General features: G+C 38.6%; 1 protein-coding gene across 1 annotated transcript in view; it reads left to right on the forward strand.

The window, feature by feature from the left end:
- Positions 1–24,709, forward strand: part of dcaf12 (DDB1 and CUL4 associated factor 12) — a 146,224-nt gene that overhangs the window by 113,460 nt on the left and 8,055 nt on the right. The window contains exon 7 of the mRNA XM_039759044.1: positions 6,906–7,068. Coding sequence (XP_039614978.1) covers positions 6,906–7,068 — 163 coding nt within the window. The remainder of the gene's footprint in view (positions 1–6,905; positions 7,069–24,709) is intronic.

Raw genomic sequence — 24,709 nt, forward strand, 5'->3', positions numbered from 1 at the left:
GCATACCCGACGCTTGTCAAGCATGCATACAAGCTCGTGGGGCCACACAAGATACTGAAAAGCATTTTGAGTAGCAGAAATTAAGTTTTTGAAAAAATGGACTAGCCTGCCACATCTTCTTTTCACTCTGATTTTAGGGTGTCTACACAATTGAGCCCTCTGTTGGCAGAAAACTTTTATTTCCATTAAAAGACTTGGCATCCTTTTGTTCCTAAGACATTGCCCTGTCGTTATTTGTATAGATATCCAACTTCATATTGAGATCTGATGTATCTAATGTGTTTCTTTAAAGTGTTCCTTTAATTTTTGTGAGCAGTGTATATATGTCTATGTTTTCCGTAGCCTGCTACAGGAAGGTACTCTCTCAACCATTGGCATTGGTTTCGCTCCTTGCTATTTTCGTTATACTGCGACGGTAGTTTCCTAAGCCTTTGTTATACTGAATTCCTTTCTCACCGTTTTCGCTCCTATTTTACACGCCAGATGCTACGGCGGGCGTCGGCTAGTGTACATGTATTATGGTGTGTGGTTAGCATGATGTTTACTTATATACAACAATCGAAGAGAAAGAAAGAGAGCAAGGTGTTTACTAACTGGCATACAGATACAATACATAAAACGGAAGCTCAAATACAAGTAGAGTTGATACAAAACAAGAATGGTTAAAAAAAAACATGCGGTGCAATCAATAATGTTTGTGACAAAGACACATTTTGCCTTAAATTACCCCTTTACAGGGTTAAACACAGTTTCAGACATTATTAAATTGCACATTGCAGACTTTAAGAGTATTTGCATGCATTTTGTTCACACCATGTATAAATAAAGCACTTTTTATTCATGGTAAACCCCCCTCCACACACACTCACACACACACAACCACCATTTCAGAACTCCATAATGTTTCTTTGTTGCATATCCCTTGCTCGCATTGAATGATTGAAGTCTGCGATTCGTAGACAGTACCACTCCTCTGTTGATGCTCTACCAAGCCTGTAATGCAGCTGTCTTCAACTCCTGCTGTACTTTGTCAGTATGCCCATGTCAATCAAACACAGATAGCTCTGCAGTCTACTTGTGACGTTACGCTGGAGAAAGATAAGTAAATAAATCAAGGTAAATAACATTCAGTTTAGCTTTTATATAAGTAGCATGTAAATGTTTTTCATATAAAGACCATCACAAAATATAATCACAAGCAGAACTTTGCCTGATACCTTGGGAGCTTTGTAGGCCTTGCTGTTTTGTTGAAGGACACATGTTGTCCTGACTGGCAGGATGACACCCAAACCCTTGCTGCATCCAAACGATGCCATGTTTCGTCTTTACGCCTGTTGCAGCTGCGTTGTTCTTATTTGTGAGTAGACGTTTCTTGCAGGGAAGGCTTCTGTTCCCTTTCTCCCATTTAGAACCCTCATCCACATCTGAGTTCACCTCTGTTATAGCACGTCTTTATTTGAAAACAGGAGAGTCAGATTGGGGTGAGCATGAACGTGACTAAGAGAATAAAATTGAATTAAAAAAAAAAAAAAAACACTTAACCCTTACAAGTACCATAAATTTACACCGGCTGTTAGAGACTCAAATCAAATATATATTTTTATTGTACAATATTAACAATAAGAACAGCTCACTACTCAAAATGGTAATCCTGAGAAGCGCCCAGAATCAAATCCAAGACCCCTTTATTATGAGTCTGCAGTTCCTACTACTGCACCACCCAAGCAGTCGTGCTAGCATCATACCCTAACCTGGTTTCCTTTCCTTTGGTTATATTCTTGAATAAAAGTGCACTTGTTTTTTTACATGTGTACCTTTTGTGAGTGTTTATATGATATATGGACTTCAGTCTTCACACATAATTCACTTCATGTCAAAATTTTGTCATTAGTACTATAACATAAAAAATGTTTCTATTTTAGGTATGTGTTCGACATTTCTCGCATTTCCTGTCATCCTACATTTGCATAGATCGTTGTAGACATGGAACACACATGACATGCGTGTGTTCCAAATAATGATATACTAATGACCCTATTCAACTCCAGGCACCTCACACCCAGATAAACAAGACTTGAGCTAGGATAACATTTTGCCCGAGTTGACCAGCATCATTGGGAGGTGGGGGGGTGGGGATAAAAGGCTGCTTGCTACTTGTGCTGATAGACACATTTACCAAACAAAAGATGGTAATGGAGAGGTGCAAAGGAATTTTAAGGTGGTGCGGGATTACAAGTTTTTTGTAGGCTTCAGGGATTCTAGTGTTAAGCTTACATAGCTGCCAAAACTGAGTGAGTATACAGCCCCGCAATCTACATGCTTATATTTAATTGCAAGATGTGGATCATCCTTATTCGCATAGAGGTGATCTGTCTTTGAAAACACTGATGTTGCTTAAAAGACTGCATTCTGCAAACTGTGTTGGAAATAGTTTACCGTTAAAGATAGCTCAACAAGTAACTTGTTTCACAATCTGCAAAATGAAATTAATCTAGCACGAAGCCCTCTAGGTGTTAGGCAGGAAGAAAGAAAAAAAATTCAAATAAATCATTAATCCGTTCGAACAGATTACATCATTTGTTCTAACGGATTATTTCTATTTACGTAAGAAGCATATGCCTATTTGGCACATTTTATTTTGTTTTACCGTTAAAGATAGCTCAACAAGTAACTTGTTTCACAATCTGCAAAATGAAATTAATCTAGCACGGAGCCCTCTAGGTGTTAGGCAGGAAGAAAGAAAAAAAAATTCAAATAAATTATTAATCCGTTCGAACAGATTACATCATTTGTTCTAACGGATTATTTCTATTTACATAAGAAGCATATGCCTATTTGGCACATTTTATTTCGTAAGCCATCTTGGTTGGGGGCTCTCGATTCCAAAGCATTTATTTAAACCATTATTTAAAACACTTGTACAGATTTCTACCTCCTTGCAGCCCTATCCCCCCCATGGCTGCAGAAGTTGGCGTAGATGATTACACCAGGGAGGAAGCAAAAAAAAAGTCTTTTAGCAGCTATTTAAAAAGAACAGGGATTCAGAGAAGAAGAGTCTCTACATACTGCCATAGAAAGAGATCAGGAGCTATTTAATGATACCTCAAGTGGACAGTGATGTAATTGCACTGCATTGCGTTGTGGAAAAGACAAGAAATACTGTACATTTCCCTAAACTGGGGAAACTTGCACCTGTGCATCCTGCCTCACGCAGCCCTTCTGGGAAGTCTTTCAGCACTACAGGGAATGTTGTAACATGTATTTGTGTTGCTCTGAAGTCAGATGCTGTGAACAGACTGGTGTTTCGGTCACAAAACTTGAAGTTTCCTCAGTAGAATTTTACAATTGTTTTATTTTTTCTGATATCTTTAGTCTTAGTAAGTAATAGTTAGTAATTTGTTTAAAAATGTTATAGGTGTGGATTTTCTTGTATTTTCCTCCAATAAACGAAATAACTTATTTACAAATGCTATGGTTCTATTTTCTTGTGCAGTATTTGACAGAACTTTGGATTTTTTACAGTATAGTACAGTATGTTAGATTTTTGTTCTTGCTTTTATGCTGCACAATTCACCTTACAGCAGAGCAGTTTGTTTATACAGACTGTAATGTCCATTCCCCCCTATTTCAATTATGATTAATAGTTTATTCCCTTTGGAGTCATATGTTGCTTATGTTAAGAGTATCTGTTTAAAATGCTCTCATTTTAATAGTTATTTAAATGTTGGTTATAGTGCAATTTTTGTGTTGAACTTCTCTGGAAAACTTTGAAATGGTTTACTCATACTTGCACTGTTTGATCACAGTAATACTTTGACTGATGATTTTAATGTTTTTGTGTTATTTTTACTTTAGTTTTAAGCAAATAAATAATACCTGTTTTCCTTAACTGTTGTTTCCATTAATCTCATTAATAAGCTACAATTTATTTCCTATTATCAAGACCAAGCTAGATCAGTAAGACTTTTACAAAAAACTTTTAAAGGATGCAAAATATCATTTAACTATTGTTATCGCCAATGTCCCAGAAAGTATCAAGGTATAATTTTTTGGCAGTATTGCACATCCCTAGTTCCTTTTTGTCTCCACACTTTCTTCTCATGATCGCTCTGATACAGGTTAATCTTTTTCCAGAATTTTGCAGTCTTTTAGGTACTGTTTCGCACACTATTTTTTTTTTAAACCATAGTGAGTATTTTTCTATGTCTTACTTGACCTACCAGTCCCTTTGCAATTACTGTCCACACCACAATTATTGGAACCACTGGGAAAGATGAGTAAAGGGGTTTATAAACAAAAAAAATCACCTTTTGGTGAATTACTTCAATCCCACACTTAAAAAATGAGAGAGAGCCAACATTTAACTGAAGTAATTTTTATTTGGACATTTGTTCTGGATCATTGTCCTGCTGGAAGATCCAACCATTGCACAGTTTAAGTTACTTGGCAGAGACAGTCAGATTTAATTTAAAATCTCTTGGTATTTCTTGGAGTCCATGATGCCGTGTACCCTAGAGAAAAATCAGACCCACAACATCACAGAGCCTCCACCAAACTTGACATTGGGGATTAGGTTATTTTTCTTTTTATTCCAAACCCATCTTGAATGTTTGTTTCCAAAAAGCTCCATTTTTGCTTTGTCTAACCATAGGACATGGTTCCAATCCAGGTTACAGTGGCATATAGCAAGCTTCAGGCACTGATGTTTGTGGTTAAATGACAGGAAAGACTTTTTTTCTGGTATTCCTTTCAAATAATCTATTGGCATAGATGCGGCATCTGATGGTAATTTTGAAAATGTAGTTATCCCAAGATGCTCCTTTTTCTGTATTTTTCCAAGAGTGATCTTTGTTTTTGTCAGAAATGCTTTTAGTTTGAGCAAAGATTGGATTTCTCCCACTTTTTAATATGAGATTAAGGTCATTTACCAAAAGGTGAGTTTTTTATACCCTTTTTTTTTTTTTACTTATCTTTCCCAGGGGTGCCCAGAGAGATAGATGAGTTCAGAGTTGCACAAATAACTGTCAGAAAAGGTCTTTAAGCAAGCTTTTTTTCTTGAACTTGAGGTAACAATATGGTAGTCTTTTAAAGGCACACAGTGAATGTGATAAAAGTATTCACTCAATTGACTTCAGTTTTGCATTTGTGAAAATCAAAAGAATTCAGAAGCATCTTTCTCAGTGTTGTCGAGCTGCAAGAAGGGTGGGTCCATAAGCTTCATGAACAGTCTGTAAACTGCTTAAATTCGACAGTCATTTTAAAAGGTTTTTAACACTATAAGATATGAAACTTGAGCAAGTCTGCAGGATATCCTACATTTATCAAAATGCTATTCTTTTTCTCTATAATTAAAATGGCTTAACAAAGTGATATTGCACTCCGATACAACACAATATATATATATGCTTTTTGAAGGGTAAAATGAATTAGAGGATATAAGTATAAATCATCTCAGTATGTGGTTATAGTTTTCTAGTGACAGCCATTGCATTACTTGTAGTTCTTCTAAAACTGATATTTCTTGTGGTAAACATGAGAACAGTTGACAGCATTCTTAACCAGACCCACTCAAAAGAATCGGGTGGTTCTCTGTCACTTTTCAGCTGGGACCAAAGTTGAGACCCATTTAAAAATTGCTGAAACACATCATTCATTGCCTTTTTAGCAGTTTCTATTCTCTTTCAGATTTATTGATTGCTGCTGCCTTTGTTACTAATTAGTAGTGTTGATCAGCAAATTTTGCCAATGTGTTCTTCGCAGCAAATTTTAGAGTTCGCTCTTGTTTGTCGATTTATTTACTGATAATTTGGCAGGTTCAGAGAATTTTTTTTTTTATTATTTTATTTTATATACCAGAACCCCCTAAGTTAGTGAACTTAGATATCCCATTTTTTCTCCTATCTCACAACCTCTGCTGATTATTAGTGTTATGATCAGTAGTCATTGGATTTTTTTTTCTCCTATTTTTACAAAACATTGATTGCTTTCATAAAGGTTTTTATAAGGAATACCTTTAAGTCTGGTTGTGTTGAAGACAAGTGTAGATGAACACTGAAATAAATACAGAATTTAATTTTCAGTTCCTTTATTAAAAACGACTGATTTTAATTCATCACTGTTAATTTCAGACTTAGCATTTCCACCAGCTTTACTGGTGTTATTATTTTATGAGATATTTTATTACTGCATATTATCTAGGATGAACTTTAAGTTGCAATGTGAGTGCAGTTTCAGTATCTATCAGTTTGCTAATAGACAATTGAGGTTCCTTTGTCTTTGTAAAAGGCAGAGGGAAAGATAAACTAATACTTCCTGGTAACAATGGAATTTAGAAAAAGCAAGTACCGGAGAAGTGTGTCTAAATACAGTCTTTTAGAAATTAAAAAATAATAAGAGGTGATGGTCAATTTTAAGCAAGCAGAGGTTCCGGTCCATAGATTGAAATGTCAAACTCCAGCACTAATAATGGGCATTTCAGTGACCAGCCTCATATCCCTCCATGTTTTATATCTTGCGTCTTTTTAGATTAGTTCAAAATAAGAGAAATGAAAGAAAATATTGTCTTTAAACGAGTTTGAGAGTGACCATTTCTTAGTTAAAATAGAATTGAAGAACTGATTCTTGTTAATGGTGATGTACTGCTTACCTTTACAATATATTGACATCAAAACTGTTCACAGATTTTTATTGTTAATTGAAATAAACACCACATATTATCCTGGACCTTTGCCCGATTCATATTATTTGTAGTTTACCAATTTCAAATTGGTTACTATGCCTTTATGGTGCTGTTTTTTCCTACAGCACTGATGTTGAAAGATCTCTAATACTGTCATGCCACTGATTTCTTTTCAGCCTACTTAATATTCCCATTCTGATTGTTCCACATTGTATTTTTATTTTAGCTACTTTCAACGAAGCTGCCACACTGTAAAGAAAATGTTTGCTTAGCTTATGGCCAAGAGTGGTCTGTCTATGCAGTGGGTTCTCAAGCGCATGTCTCTTTCCTGGATCCTAGACAGCCTCCACACAATGTCAAGTCTGTGAGCTCCAGAGAAAGGGGTAGTGGTGAGTCCTAAATCTTTTTTTTTTCAATAAATAAGTAGTTAAATTCTTTTATAGTATTCTGGTTTTCTACAAGCATTAAAAATGGTTGATGATGCTGGCAAGTTACTGAAAGTTATTAAAATGTGAACTTTTTCTTCAAGTCTTGGAAGATGCCTGAACCATGTTTCAAACTGCAGTCAGATGACATGCAACCTTAAAGTTTATTATTACTGAAGTTTGATTAATTTATTTTTTTTTTTGTTCTTTTCAAAATAATGACATGAGGGAACTAATTTTCCCTAGGAAACTAAGTTGATAACTAAAGTATATTTCATCTATACTAATAAAAGGCAAAGCCCTCACTGACTCATCACTAATTCTCCAACTTCCCGTGTAGGTAGAAGGCTGAAATTTGGCAGGCTCATTCCTTACAGTTTACTTGCAAAAGTTAGGCAGGTTTCATTTCGAAATTCTACACGTAACGGTCATAACTGGAACCTACTTGAGTACATATATACGGCCATAGCCTGCAGCTCGGTTGCCGTGTGAGGCGGAGTTGTGTCTCTCATCATCACGCCTCCTGTGTAATTGAGTGCCTGCCCATATAAGGCCGTCCGTCAGCAGCAATCCAAAAGACACGCTGCCGCTAAATATTCGCGGGTGAAGGACTGTGCTTATGCAAACGAAGATGAGATGGTCAGGGATAGACTAGTGTTTGGCACAAACTCAGCGAAATTGCAAGAGAAACTTTTAAGTGCTGGGTCTGAGCTAACATTAAATAAAGCCGTGGACATCGCAAGATCGCACAACCACAGCTGAGAACCTTCGATGCATGTACTCTGAGCGGCTCACGTGAACTGACTGTGAACGCAGTACGCACACAAAAAGCAAGACCTCCAAAGAGCGCTGACCAAAAAACGCATTACACAATTGAGATGGCAGCAAAAGAATATGAAGCGTGTGACGCATACAAGCATATTCATAAGTGCAGGTAATGCGGAAACAAAGCACACGGTGGAAAAAGTCAATGTCCAGCTAAAGGAAGACAGTGTAAAAAATGTGGTATATTGAACCACTTCGCTAAAGTTTGCAGGGCTGGGAAAGGTAAACCCGTGTATGCAGTGTGTGATGTCTCAGATAAAGAGGAAGACAAGCTGTTTATTGATGCAGTAAGAAAGGAACAACCCTTTGAATCTGAACAAGCCTCTGTAGACATATCAATAGGAAAGCAAGGTGTAAAGCTTAAGTTTAAATTAAGTTCATAGACACGTTGCCACTAAATATTCGCAGGCAAATCCACAACTTAATACCGGGAATGCCTGTTAAACATCTTAGATTCACGAGTACCGATTTGGGTAGTGAACACTTCGATGAATGAAACCTGTTATCTTTACAACGGTTGACAAACATGGAATATAACTTGAACACAACACATCCTCCAAATACGAACCTGATTAAAAGAAATAATGATAATCAGATCCTTGATGACAGCAACACTCATAACAGTCACAAAACAATTACACTGACAATCATGTCATGTTATTTTTAAAATGTTTCCTTTTCTTTTTCATAACTTCTTTAACACACTACTTCTCCGCTGCAAAGCGCGGGTATTTTGCTAGTACAGTAATCCCTCCTCGATCGCGGGGGTTGCGTTCCAGAACCCCCCGCGATAGACGAAAATCCACGAAGTAGAAACCATATGTTTGTGTAGTTATTTTTATATATTTTAAGCCCTTATAAACTCTCCCACACTGTTAACATTATTAGAGCCCTCTAGACATGAAATAACACCCTTTAGTCAAAAGTTTAAACTGTCCTCTATGACAAGACAGAGATGACAGTTCTTTCTCACAATTAAAAGAATGCAAATAGATCTTCTTCTCTTCAGGAGCAGAGAATTTCAGAGGGAGAGAGAGAGAGAGCTCGCAAAGAAAAGCAAACAATCAAAAAATCAATACTTGTGCTTTTAAGTTTGCCGCGGCATTTTTAGAGGAGCGTTAGTATCTTCTAAGCAAACAGCCTCTGTGCAAACAGCCCCTCTGCTCACATCTCCTCCGTCAGGCAGAGAACGCCAGAGAGAGAGAGCGAGATTAAAGCAACAATCAAAAAATCAATACGTGTGCTTTTGTGCTTTTAAATATGCCGAGCACCGCAATAAAGCAGCATTTTTTTAGAGGAGCGTCAGTATCTTTTAAGCAAACAGCACCTCTGCTCACAACTCCTCCGTCAGGCGCAGAGAATGTCAGAGAGGGTAATAGAGAGGCAGAGACAAGCAAACAATCAAGCTCCGCGCGGGATGCATATCTTATAGCATTGAGGAGTTTTAGTTAATATGTAATACATGCTCTGATTGGGTAGCGTCTAAGCCATCCGCCAATAGCGTCCCTTGTATGAAATCAACAGGGCAAACAAACTGAGGAAGCGTGTAGCATAAATTAAAAGACCCACTGTCTGCAGAAATCCGCGAACCAGCGAAAAATCTGTGATATATATTTAGATGTGCTTACATTTAAAATCCGCGATAGAGTGAAACCGCGAAAGTCAAAGCGCGATATAGCGAGAGATTACTGTAAATAATAAAAATGGCTTCACAACACTGAAAAAAATTGTTGTCAATCAGCTAAATTAGAGAAAGTGGATTACTTACAGTATTGTTGGCTTTTCCATTGTTATATGTCAGTGTGTGCTTCCTCTTAAGAAGTTCATGCATTGAGCTAGTGTTGCTGTGGAGCACACAACAATGATTAAAAAAACAATTTTTCAGATTTTCATCTGAAATACTCCTACAAATAAGATTTTTGCCTGTTGTTTGCTCCACTGAATGTGGTTCAGCTGCTCCCATGTTTAGGTAGTTCAGAAACAGTACAGAGCATCATAGAATGCAGGCGCACAATGTGGAGGAGGGACTAGGACAACTAGTCAATTGAGAAAATACTATTAGACAAAAATTTTTGATAGATAATGTGAAAGCCAGCCCGACTACAGACAGGCAGACAACGTTTTAAGTCCACCACACACGATTTATTTACAAATGCCAGGTTCATAAACAGTTCCGCACCACACACAGTGTTTCCAGCACCAATCATCCCCTCTCTCTCTCTCAACCTCACAATGGTATGGCGGAAGTGCTGGCTTCCAGGGCTTCAGGAACCAGAACCCGCCCCCTGGTGATGGCCATGGGCCCCTATAGGGTTGAGCTTCCCAGCTTGGTTCCTGTGACCCCCATAGCAACCAGGGCAGCTGTCCTCTCCTAGCAGAGGCGCTATATAGGTGTCCTGGCTGGGTATGGCACCCAGCCGTCCGTGATAATAGATATACAGACAGACAGATAGTAGAAGGAAAAAAAGTAAAAACCTTATTTGTTCCCAGGGGTAAATTTGTGTTTTTACAGAAGCAATAGGTAGATAAGTAAGTAAATAAATATGTGCAGACACTTTAGTCTGAACACATACCAGAATTACTATAAAGCAAAAAAATAAAAAAGAAAGAAAACTTCTGACGTGGCTGTCAGTCACAGTGACGGTTATGTAGGTGTATTGAGGTTGGCATAAAGGAGACCCAGTAATGTTTCTTGACACACTTCTGCTGAATAATTCATTGGCTGGAAGTACACAGTGTTAATGTGTCAAAGAGAGGATATGCAGCATTATTCATAATGGGACTCAGTTTTGTTTTATTTTTATCCTTCGCTACTACCTCCAGTGGGTACAGAATGAATCCCGTAACTGAGCCTGTCTTTTTAATTAGCTTGTTGATTTGGTGGGCATCTCTTGAATTGATGTTACCAGCCCAGCTCCCACATTAAAGGAATGCAGTCTCCTAAGGAAAAAAGCCTGCTCTGCCATTTCTTATATAGTTCCTTTAGTTTTCCGAGACCAATCCAACCTGTCATTAATGTGGATTCCCAAGTACTTGTCAATAAAATCAATAACCCATTCTTTGGTTTTGCTGATGTTAATATGCAGACAATTCGCTTTACACCAAGGAACACTTCTCCATCTGATTCCTATACTCTGCCTCATTCCCTTTATCAATATACTCCATAAGTACAGAATCATCTGAGTATTTCTGCAAGTAACATGACCTGGTATATTTGTAGCTGGAGGTGTACAGAGTGAAGATGAAACTCGTTAGGACCATTCCTTGTGGTGCTCCAGTGTTGCTCACATCCGCATTATAAATACTGTCCTTAACACTGTCATTAAATCTCACAAACTGTGGTCTGCCCAACAGATAATCCATTATCCCAGACACTATAGACTCATTCACCTGCATTTATCTGAGCTTGCATCTTAACAAGGATGGCTGGATGGTATTGAAGGCACTGGAGAAATCAAAAAGCATAATCCTTGCAGTGCTACTAGCTTTGTCCAGGAGAGAATACACCTTGTGGAGCAAATAGATAATTGCATCCACCTCTCCAATATTTGTTTAATTGGAAAACTGAAGTGATTCCAGATGGTTTACCACAAGAGGCCTCATATAGTCCAAGACTAGTCTCTTAAAGGTCTTCGTGATGTGACACATTAAGTGCCACTGATCTATAGTCTTTAGGTGAAGAGGCAACTGCCTTCAATGGATCAGGACAGACTAAATAGGTGAAGACACCACAATTTTGGTCAGCACAGGCCTTAAGAACTTGAGGACTGATTCCATCTAGTTCTGCAGCTTTTCCTGTGCGTATCTTTTTCAGTTGTCTTGGAATTTTAAGTAGACTGCCATTTGAAGAACTAAAGTTATGACTTTATAACGGTGTGACATAGTGTTTTTCTTTTCTATGTAAGTATGTCCTGTTGAGTGTTTGTTAAATTTGAATGACAACACTGGGTGGACTGATTCCTGTTTGTAAATTGGGGTCGGTGACTTTAAACAGGTTTGCACTGATGCAGAGGGGCGTGTGGGATTTGTAGTTTGTGTTTTATATGCACTGTACCAATGAAACCGGAAGAGAAGGATGTGGCAGGACTTTTCAAGTGGACCATTTTCTAATGAACATCATCCGCAGCAGGTCCTAAACATTTTCAGTTACTGGACATTCGTAGCGGAGAAGGATGGTGCTTGGCCACGAGATTTAAGGACAGCGGTGGGTTCTTTTCCTTGCAATCCAGTCCTTCGATGCTCTTGGATAAGAGGCTTGCCTCCAAAGACTGTTCTTCTGGACTCCGGTGGCAGGACTAAATTTCACTATCCATATTCCGGGAAGCAGTTTATTGAATAGGAGCGTTACACACTTCTTTCCATCATTTAACCCTAGTTTCCAGTTCCAGAATCACTTCCATCATTTACAGTAAGGACTTTTTTTTTCAGGACTGTAATCATCGTTGTGTGGGGGTTTGTTTGTGGGGGTGTATTTAGTATTTTTTGTATTTGTAAATAGTTATTCTAGCAAATAAGGATCATTTTGTATATTTGTGTGTTTAATCTTAACACTATAATTACCAAAGCCTACAAAAAAACTTGTAAATCCAGCCCACCTTAAATCCCTTCGCACCTTTCTGTCAGGGTCTTTTGTCTTGTAAATGTGCCAATCAAGACAAGCAGCCTACTAATGAATCCCCCCACCCCGCAGAAAGGGCACAAAGTTCTCCCAGTTCCAGCCTTGATTATCTGGGAGTGAAGTACTGGTGTTTTAGAATGGAAATAGATCATTATTTGGAACACATGCATTTCGTGTATGTTCCATTTTTACAATAATCTGTGTAAACACATTGTTAAAACAGAAACATTTTTCATATTTCAGTAATAAATTACAAAATGTAGACATAAACTATGTAATGTCTGAAGCCTGAAGTCCAAAGATCAAATTAACACAAAAGGTTCAAGGATAATGCAACAGCTTCCACGGTGCAGTGATAAGAATTGCTGACTTGTAATCAAGAGTCCCCCGGTTTGATCCTGACTGCCTTGTATATTTACCGTTTTGAGTAGTGAGCTGCTCTTATTGTTAACATTTTAATATAAAAATATACATTTGATTTGGGTCTGTAACAGCCGCTGTAAATTTATAGAACTTGTAAAAGTTAGCTTTTTTTTTTTTTCCCACTTTTATTTTCTCACTCACGATCATGGGATCTGATGCTGTTAGTTTTTATTTGAAACTGGGAATAACTAGATGTGAGTGGTGCTTTGAGACAATCAAACTGGAAATTCTTAGATCTGGTTGGATAAAAGCTGACACACAAACGCTGGTGAATCTGCCTTCTTCCTATCTCATTGTCATTTGAATTTTTTTAATCAATTTTATTGAGTGTTTCTGCTTACACTGAATTGGTATGTGCTTTATGGTCTATGATGTCAAAGCCTCACTGACAGAAAACAGAGACATAGGTATATATACTATTTGTAATTATTCATTTTATGATCTGTATAGTACATTTCAGAAAACATTGTGGCACGAATGTAACATTATTCATATTATTCCAGTTTATTTGCATACCATCTTGCGGTTGTAATCAGTGACCGCGTGTTTTTTGTTTTTTTCGATCTTGCCCGGTCTCCACATTTTGGTGCATGGTGGTGTTTCTTTTGTACACCAGGACATGCAAAGGAAAGAATAGTACAGTGAGGTCAGTTCCACGCTATATGTAATCATCAGATTCAAGTGTTAACAGTTCCCACACACCCAAGAACCGTCCTTCCTACATTTACGACATGTGTACCTGTTGCTGGAGAATTTCTTAACCTTCTTTTCAGAGGCGGCCACTGTGTCAACAGCAGTTGTCACCTTAACATTAAAATTTTCTACCTTCCTATTTACACTATTAGAACTGTTGAGGCAAGCACTACATTTGGACTGATTGTTTAGAACATTAGTAAACACTAAAGCTGCAGATGTATCAAAATAACATTTTGTAACAGTACACTTCTTATTAGTTGTAGTTGTCAGTATTTCTACATTAAGTAATATACAAAATGGTCCAATATACAGAAATCCAGAACCTGCCTCACATCAACTTTTAATCCTTTTGAAATTGCTAAATCTAATGTTGTGTCATTTATTATGTGTGGGCTGGTTGACTCAAATCAAGAGTGCAGTAAGTTCAGGAATCCCCTTACTTTCGGGTAAAACTGGTTGTCCACATGAAAATTAAAATCACCTACAACTAGGACCCTATCATAGTTATTATTGTAGATACCAAGTTTGAGAATTCCACAGTAAAAGACGCCTTATATTTTAGTGGTCTGTAAGCGGTCAATACAAGAGACTGCATGACCCCTTGAGTAAAAATGGCAATGTTCTTGAAAAGACATGAAGGTACAAAAAGTGGAATTTTTAACGTTTAATTGTCTTGAGCAAATACTTGCTAAACTGCCGCCTTTTTTGCCTTGGCTCACCAAATGAGCAAGCTGTAATTTGGAGGTGCTACTTCAATTAACACTGTCACACCCTTTGAGCTTAGCCACATTTAAGTAAGTTAATTTTCCTATCACTGATAAGATCATTCATTTAAAAAGTCTTGCTGTTTAATGATGTAATATTTAGCACAGCCAAATTTATTGTCTTGGAAATGCAGAACTGAATTGAAGTGTTAACAACACCTAGAAATACTAATTAAGTTATTCAAGTCAAGAAAGACAGATTACCTTTAAGATGGCATTGAAGTGGACCTGGGTGCCGAATCTGTTAGGTTGCATCTGAAGAAATGTGATCTTTCCCAAAAAAGATGCCAGTTGTCAGTGAAACTGATGTTTCATGCCTTGCAGAAGCTTTTCAGCTAGTTGTTCAAGGACAGTAGTCGAATGTACGCTTGATTCGACCTCCTAACCAATGACAAAGGACCTGAAATGATGACTCATGCAGCCGGGGCGCTCTCTTTCGTGGCCTAAGCTATCAGTATCAAATGTCATTTATTCCCATATGGATTATGATGGTCTAAACAACCCTGTCCTTGTGCTTCTTGAAGATTGTCAGCACTCTTCTTGTAATGTCTCGTTCTCGTGCACCGGGAAGACAAGAAACAAAGGATTTCTGTTTAGGTATTAAATATTGAGGTTGTGTGCAATTGAGTCTCCAATAACAACTACATCTCTAAAGTCTGCCAGCACTTGGCGGAGCAGAGAGGGTCAAAGCATTTGCGATTGCGATGCTTGCTTGAGCCAATGAAGGTGGTCTGGTTTTGATTCCCTGCCTGCAGTGCTGAAATAGCCAGATTCTATCATCATAGTTTAGAGTAGGAGTGGGAGTAAAACTCACCTGGCCTAGTGAGAAAGCGGCATGGCGCGGGGTTGATGTTGCCACATTGAGAGTAGTTGTGTCAATCTAAGCTGTTGAGGTGCTCTTATCACAGGCGAGATTTCAGGTGCCTTGGGTGTGTCTGTCTGGCAAAGAGTTGCTGAATCAGACTCTCAAGGGCTCAGAGTTCTTCATCCACATGTTGCAGCTCACAATTGACCATCATCCACTTCACGTCCTAGGAGAGAGAGAGAGAGAGAGAAAGAGAGATACTTCTGAGGTTTCAGTAAATTCGTAGTTCCCAAACTGTCCAATTAGAGTCGTGGGCTCAGTGTATTGTCTGCGTCAATGTGAAGCGCAGTCATATTTTTGAGGAGGTATGTGTCAGACTACGCCAAAGCTACAACAAAGCCTCAATGACAAAAGTATAAATCAGTTTTAAGTCCAAGAAAGCTAATAGAAAAACTGATATTTAAACATGGTAAAGTTGTGGTAGAACTATTGTGTACCTGAGAGAGAGTTTTACACACATGTGACTAGGAGGGAGCTGAGTGGACCAAGTGAAGGTAATTACCCACCAGGCTAGGGGGTGGCGGGGTGCTCTAAGCCTATTTCTGTTATCTCTGCAGGCCAAATATGGGAAAACCTGCCTGATTTAACATCACTTCCGGTCCGGGCGCCCAGACTGACGCCACTTCCGTTCCCGGCATAACACTTGCTACTCCCACAAATACACTAGGTCTTGTTATGGACGCTAACACCGTGTCCTTAGCTACCTCCATGCTGTGTACACAGCCGGGAGAAGAGCAGAATTTGGCCTCGGACAATAACGTGGAAACAGACTGGCTGTCGCAGCAAGATACGTCATCACTAAGCACTGTACCGGCTCAGACTGAAACCACTCCCCTTGAGGTTGAATCTGATCCTCTCAGCCATCTGCAGTTTCATTTTAGGCAGACCCTGGCTTCATTTAAATGGAAACAATGGAACGATGACTCCCTTAAATTTGCAGTAAATGCAGTGGTCTTAGTAGATGGCCAGCGCACAACATATCCCATGCCACAAGGTCCCTGCTCTTAGTCCCACAGACGTACTGGTGACAAGTCTGTGAACTGGCTCATACCCACCTCCTTTTGGCCTAGGATTAATAAGGAGGTCCGTCGCTTTTGCATGTCCTGTCTGGAATGTCAATTGTGGCAGATTCCTAGGAGGGTCCGCACTCCTAAATCCCTTTACCCCTGATTGATGTCCCTTTTGAACATATTAGGGTTGACCTGGTGAGACCCCTAGAGCCCAATATCCTAAAGCTGTTCCATTACGCTCAGCTACTTCCAAAGCTATCTCACGGGAGGTGGTAGGGGTCTTTGCGCGAGTTTGTATCTCTAAAGAAATCCTGATGGATCAAGGGACGCCTTTTACCTCTGAGACATTCAGGGAGACTGCTAAGTTACTGAAAATAAAGCATTTAAAGACCTCTGTATATCATCCTCAAACAGATAGGCTAGTCGAGAGGTTTAACCAAACTATCAAACAGATGCTACACAAGGTAGTCAATAAGGACGCGAAGAACTGAGATCAGCTCCTCCTCCTCATCCTTTTTGCATATCGGGAAGTCCCACAAGCCTCCTTGAGGTTCTCGCCCTTTGTATTATTGTATGGACAACAACCTTGACGTATATTTGATATACAGTGATCCCTCGCTATATCACTCTTTGACTTTTGCGGCTTCACTCTATCGTGATTTTTTTCTCATACACGCTTACGTCACTACGCATGCACTTTCTGAGAACTTTTATCTAAGCCCTACGATGGCTCCTAAACGTGCTGCTTTTTCTAAGCCTTCTGACAATAAAAGTAAGCACCGGAGGAAGATGCTTACTATCCTGGAGAAGGTGAAACTCTTGGATATGATTAAAGATGGCAATACCCTACAAAAGCCTCCTCACGCATATGAAAAGACAGCGCCAGCAACTGCCTATCAAGATATTCTTCAGCCGCGCACCCAGACACCCACTGCCTACTCCTAGTACTTCTTCACTGAAGACAACAACGCTCCTGCTAAAGATACTGCACCACCTCTGAAGACTCTCCTACTGAGGTCGTGCCTTCATAGGTTAGTGGTTGTGTGCAATTAAATGTACAGTACAATAATCTACTAGATAAAAGCGTTCGGGATTGTCCTTCCGTCCTGTGAGTGCAAAGCGTAGCGGTATCCCGCTTATTACAGACTTACTGCTTGCGGCTTGAGGTATGAAGCATGTGAGCAGAGTTCTGGTGCTCTCATCGTTCCCTTGCTTTTGTGCGCGATGCGCTGGAAAAATAGACAAAATTATGTCTCTGGAAATAATTAATGTTGATGGAGTACAAATGCCTCACCGCGTAGTAAATATCAGGGGAGATGGTGCTTGCTTATTCTCATCTATAGCTTATTTAGTGCATGAAACTCCGTCTTTAGCGGTACAGATTCGGGCTGACATTGTACGACTTCGAACAGGCACTTGAGGGGATAAAAAAAAACCTAGCTTTTCGGGAGATGTTATGAATGGGCACTTTGATGTTCTCATTCCCTACACTTACATGCCTGATGTACACATGGAGCGCACAAAAACTGAGGATAAAAGTCGGTGCGAGTGCGCCTAGTAATATGATATTTGTAACGTCTAATATGTCTTATTTTCTCTTATTTTGTCTAATATATTGGGTAATACGAGTGTAATGGTGACTAAAGGGTGTTATTTCATGTCTAAGAGGGCTCTAATAATGTTAAAAAACGTATTTAGAAGGTCGTAAACAGGTTTTCTATACCCTAACTGCGAAAATATTCGATTTATAAATAAAGAATCCTACTTTGCGAAAATTCATTTATCACGGTAGAGTCTGGAACGGATTAACTGTGATAAACGATTCACTGTATTTAAAGAACGCTGGGAGGAGGAGGAGGCCCTTCCCTCTGTAAATATACTTGAATGTATTGCACAATTATGCAATAGATTTGCAAAAATTAGACCTATCCTAAAATATCACATGGAGAAAACGCAAGCAGCCCAGGCTCGTTGTTATAACCGTGGAATGACCGTTCGGGAGTTCCGCCTGGATACTCGAGTCATGGTATTAGTTCCTACCTTGTATTCCAAATTGTTGGCACATTGTCAAAGCCCATATGAAGTTAAGGAGTGGAAGGGTCTGGTCGATTATTTAGTTATCCAACGTAATTGTCGACCCAGAGAGCGAATTTAGCATGTTAATTTGCTGAAACCGTGGAAGGAAAGGGATCCCGAACACTCCAACAAACAGCCCTGCTCACTGTTCACTCATAAATTGAACCTTAACTTTGGTGATAATTTGACTCGCCATCAGCGACAGGAGCTTGAAGCAGTTATCCTGTCTGTTCCAGAGGTACTGAAGGAGAAGCCTGGACAAACCTCCCTGGTCGCGCATAACGAACGCCCATATCAGATTCCCGAAGCAAAAAAGACAGAAGTGGCGTTGGAGATCAAACGAATGCTGGATCTAGGTGTGATAGAGGAGAGTTATAGTCCCTGGTTCAGTCCCATCATGTTGGTCAAAAAGCCAGACAGAAGTTTGAGGTTTTGCAATGACTTCTGTTGGCATAACCAAGTCTCCCAATTCAATGTCACGAGTGGACGACCTTCTTGAGCGCCTAGGACGCCAAATTTTTTTCCCTTAACAGACTCCACAAAGGAAAAGACAGTGTTTAGCACCTCAAGCGGACATTGGCAGTACTGTGTACTTCCATTCAGATTACATGGGGCTCCCGCTACCTTCCAACGTCTGGTTGACAAAGTGCTCAGACCCCATAATTTGTATAATGCTGCCTACTCGGATGATGATGTCATCTATTCCAGCACCTGGAAGGAACACCTACAGCAGGTTAAGGCTGTATTACGGATGCTAGCAAATGCCAGTCTTTGTATTGATCCAAAGAAATGCTATTTTGAATTAGTTGAAGCCAAATATTTAGGTTTCCTAGTGGGCCGAGGAATGGTCAAACCACAATGCTCCAAAATAGATGCCATAGTGAATTGACCCCATCACATAACCAAGCTGCAGGTACAAGTATTTCTTGGCTTAGTGGGCTACTATCGCCGGTTTGTACCCTGGTTTTCTGTTAGAGCAACGCCCTTGCCAAATCGGATAAAGGGAAACCTAATCACGTGGTATGGGATGACGCTACAGGCGCTGCACTTAGTGACCTTAAGCAGGCCCTTACATCAGCTCCTGTTTTAAATTAAATAGCCATCACACTGCCTCCACCGTGTTTTACAAATGATGTGGTATGCTTTGGATAATGAGCTGTTCCACACCTTCTCCATACCTTTTTCTTGCCATCATTCTGGTATCGGTTGATCTTGGTTTCATCTGTCCAAAGAATGTTTTTCCAGAACTGTGCTGGCTTTTTTAGATGTTCTCCAGCAAAGTCCAATCTAGCCTTTCTATTCTTGAGGCTTATGAGTGGCTTGCACCTTGCAGTGCACCCTCTGTATTTACTTTCATGCAGTTTTCTCTTTATAGTAGACTTAGATATCGATATGCCTACCCCCTGGAGAGTGTTGTTCACTTGGTTGGCTGTTGTGAAGGGGTTTCTCTTCACCATTGAAATGATTCTGTGATCATTCACCACTGTTGTTTTCCGTGGACATCCAGGTCTTTTTGCGTGGCTGAGTTCACCAGTGCTTGCTTTCTTTCTTAGGATGTACCAAACTGTAGATTTTGCCACTCATATTATTGTAGCAATTTCTCGGATGAGTTTTTCTGTTTTTGTAGCTTAAGGATGGCTTCATTCACCTGCATGGAGAGCTCCTTTAACCGCATGTTGTCTGTTCACAGCAAAATCTTCCACATGCAAGCACCACACCTCAAATCAACTCTAGGCCTTTTATCTGCTTAATTGATAATGACATAACGATGGACTTGTCCACACCTACCCATGAAACAGCCTTTGAGCCAATTGTGAAATTACTTTTGAGCCCCTGAAATGAAGGGATTGTGTTAAAAAATACTTTAGTTGCCTCATATTTTTATGCAATCGTTTTGTTCAACCCACTGAATTAAAGCTGAAAGTCTGCACTTCAACTGCATCTGAGTTGTTTCATTTAAACTTCATTGTGATAATGTACAGAACTAAAATTAGAAAAAACGTGTCTCTGTCCAAATATTTATGGACCTAACTGTATCTGTGTGTGTGTGTGCATAAATATTTATTTATTTATACAGTTGTGCTTGAAGGTTTGTGAACCCTTTAGAATTTTCTGTATTTCTGCATAAATATGACTTAAAACATCATCAAATTTTCACTCAAGTCCTAAAAGTAGACAAAGAGAAACCCGTTAAACAAATGAACCAAAAATATCATACTTGGTCATTTGTTTATTAAGGAAAATAATTGAATATTACATATTTGTGAGTGGCAAAAGTATGTGAACCTTTGCTTTCAGTATCTGGTGTGACCCCCCCACCCCCCCTTTTTGCAGCAATAACTGCAACTGAAAGGAATTTAAGCCCTTTCCTCCATACAGAAGAGCTTCAACTCTGGGATGTTTGTAGGTTTCCTCACATTAACTGCTCGCTTCAGGTCATTCCACAACATTTCGATTGGATTAAGGTCAGGACTTTGACTTGGCCATTCCAGAACATTAACTTTATTCTTCTTTAACCATTCTTTGGTAGAATGACTTGTGTGCTTAGGGCCGTTGTCTTGCTGCCTGACCCACCTTCTTTTGAGATTCAGTTCATGGACAGATGTCCTGACATTTTCCTTTAGAATTCTCTGATATAATTCAGAATTCATTTTTCCATCAATTAAGGCAAGCCGCCCTGGCCCAGATGCAGCAAAACAGGCTCAAACCATGATACTACCACCACCATGTTTCACAGATGGGATATGGTTCTTATGCTGCAATGCAGTGTTTTCCTTTCTCCAAACATAACGCTTTTCATTTAAACCACAAAGTTCTATTTTGGTCTCATCCGTCCACAAAACATTCTTCCAATAGCCTTCTAGTTTGTCCACGTGATCTTTAGTAAACTGCAGACAAGCAGCAATGTTTTTTTTGGAGAACAGTGGCTTTCTCCTTGCAACCCTGCCATGCACACTATATATATATATATATATATATATATTAGGGCTGGACAAGTTAACGCATTCATTAACACTGACAATTATTTTATCTCACGTTAACGCAGTTTTTGTTATTAATATTATTATTATTATTTTGAAAGCCTCAGTGTCGCTAGCAATCGATAGAGATTAATAATCTTCTTGTTACAGTGCTTTTCGATACACTTTTGCTAGAAAGAAAGTTAGCTTTGTTGATTTGACCTCGATTCCTTGCGCGTGCATGAGTATTGAAGAGCAAACACTTTCTAAAATGGCATGTGGAGAGATTCCAAAGTGAATGCTCAAAGCCAAATAATCTTTGGATTACTTTTTTCGTATTATCGCTGAATTGGACTCTGATTTGTCAGACTCCGATCTTGATGCAAATGGAGATGTAGATCGAAAATGAAAGTGAGGTACCGACATCAGCTGATCAGTCCCCAGCTGATTGTTGTGCTGAACACGTTCACGTAGCTGATGCACCTATGGCAATATTCACCTGGGAGGACAGACACAATGACGGGAGGTATAAACCGTATTGCATCTCACTGCGACTGCCACCCCCTAATATATAAGCATGGCGAGCAAATCAGCAAAACAGTATCCCTTTTACTTTTCCTCCCACTGCTAATACACAAGTGAGGCGAGCATGCCGGCAAATACAAACCTCCAAAGAAAGACAGTCGCTTAGCTGGTAATACATAAACAATGTGATCACGTCGGCAACAGGTATCCTCCTAGGAGAGAGATACCCAAAGTAGTGCCTTCCAATTACCTGACATCTCTGCATTTCAATTTTTTTTGACGATTTCAATACTAGGACCCCGTGCTTTTTACACGTGTGTGTGTGTGTATATATATATATATATACTAGCAGAATACCCGCACTTCGCAGCGGAGAAGTAGTGTGTTAAAGAAGTTATGAAAAAGAAAAGCAAACATTTTAAAAATAACGTAAGACATTGTTAATGTAATTGTTTTGTCATTGATATGAGTGTTGTTGTCATATCTATCTATTTATATATATATATATATATATATATATATATATATATATATATATATTTATATATATTTATATATATATATATTTATATATATATATATATTTATATATATATATATATATATATATATATATATATATATATATATATAGCAAAATACCTCGATTGGCAGCGAGAAGTAAAAGAAAAGGAAACATTTTAATAATAACGTAACATGATTGACAATGTAATTGTTTTGTCATTGTCATGAGTGTTGCTGGCATATATATATATATATATATATATATATATACACAGTTATATATATATATATATATATATACATATACACACACACACATATATATATATATATACATACTGTATATACACATATACATATCTACATATATACTGTATATACACATATATATACAAATCTACATATATATCTACATATATATATATATATTAGGGGTGGGACTCGATTAAAAAAATTAATCCAATTAATTAGAGGCTGTGTAAGAATTAATCTTGATTAATCGTATGTAATCGCACACGTAAATTTGCCCCAAATCGCAAATTTTTTTTTTTTTTAATTTAAAAGGGTTTTAGTGGGCGACAGAATCAAATAATAGACATGGACATGAATATTGTAAACTGAAGCTGTTTTAATTTCTGAAAAAAAGCTTTTAAACTGCATTTGAATTCAAAACAGAAACAAAAATATCATCCCTGGTTAAAATTGGGCAGACTTAAAAATAAAGTGGTAGTTTAAGTACTTTAAGTACATTTTCAGAATAGTATTGTCTTTAAATAATAATAACCAAAATTTCAACATAAAGTGCAGTTTTCTTCTTAAAAAAATAAGTCAGAAACATAAAAGGTAATTTGACCAGCTTACTCTCTGAGTAACATTAGCCAAAATTATTTTGTACATTAGGCTAAAACAGTGTGATCATTGAACATTTTGTAATTAGATGTAATTAGAATTACTAACGGTCACGGAAGTCCAATGATCCCCAGTAAGAGCCACAAAGTCCGCTTTCTGTAATGCATCTAATTTTGCTTGCTTTTCAGTGTGCACAAAACCATGCTTTTATCAAGGCTTCGCGGGTAGTCGAAATGATCAGTCGTAGGAACGCTTTATTCCGACTCTAACATTTTTGTAGCTGTGATGTGTTCATCAGTTGTAATGGATGTACCAGGAAATCATGCATTGACAAAAGTTCCCGTTTGCTTGGAATTGAAAGTGTGATTAAATCGTTATTTTTACGCGTTATGGAGTACATGCATCGAAGCTTCTCAGCTGTGCTTGTGCTAAGAAAGGGAAAATTTTAAAAATAGCGTAACATGATTCTGCGTTAACCTAATATTTTTCATACGTCCCAAACCAAGGAGATCGAAGGTAAAATGAATCGGGTAGCGCGTGTACATAGTCAGTACATCCCCTCTCGGGAATCGAACCTCGAATGTCAGCGTTAGAGGCGAAGACTCTACAATTGCGCCACAGTGTGTGGCTTGTCTATGCTAGTATGTATGTAGATCGGGTATATATATACATTTATATATATACCGCGTATCGAGTGGAGAAGTAGAAGTTATGAAAAGAAAAGGGAACATTTTAAAAATAGCGTAACATGATTGTCAATATACAGTAATTGTTTTGTGAGTGTTATTGAATGTTGCTGTCATCAAGGATTTGATTATCATTATTTCTTTCAATCAGGTCGTATTTGTAGGATGTGTTGTGTTCAAGTTACATTCCGTGTTTGTCAATCGTTGTAAAGATAAGAGGTTTCATTCATCGATTAGTTCCTTACTGCATCAATAAACAGCTCGTCTTCCTTTTTATCTGAGATGTGACAAACTGCATGCACGGGTTTTTTTTCACTGTCTTCCTTTAGCAGGACATTCACTTTTTCCACCGTGTGCTTTGTTTCGCAGTAGCTGCACTTATGAATATGATTCTATGTATAAGGCGCTTCATATTTTTTGCTGCCTTCTCAATTGTGTAATTCGGTTTTGTTCAGCACTCTTTGGAACTGTTGCTTTTGTCTGTGCACTGCGTCAGTTCACGTGAGCCGCTTGGTGTTCTTGCATCGAAGGTTCCCAGCTGTGCTGGTGCCATCTCGTGTAATGTCAGCTAAGACCCGGCACTTAAAAGTTTCTCTCGCAGTTTCAATGAGTTTGTGCCAAACACCACCCTGACCATCTCATCTTCCTCTGCATAAGCACAGTCCTTCACCCGTGAATATTTACAGGCAGTGTTTGTATTGGATTGCCGCTGATGGGCGGCCTTATATGGGCAGGCACTAAATTACAAACGCTAGTGGCAGCCTGTCTATGAACTTAATTTAATATAAACTTACGGTTCACGCC

This window comes from Polypterus senegalus, chromosome 7 (assembly GCF_016835505.1).
Source record: "Polypterus senegalus isolate Bchr_013 chromosome 7, ASM1683550v1, whole genome shotgun sequence".
Classification (NCBI taxonomy): domain Eukaryota; kingdom Metazoa; phylum Chordata; class Cladistia; order Polypteriformes; family Polypteridae; genus Polypterus; species Polypterus senegalus.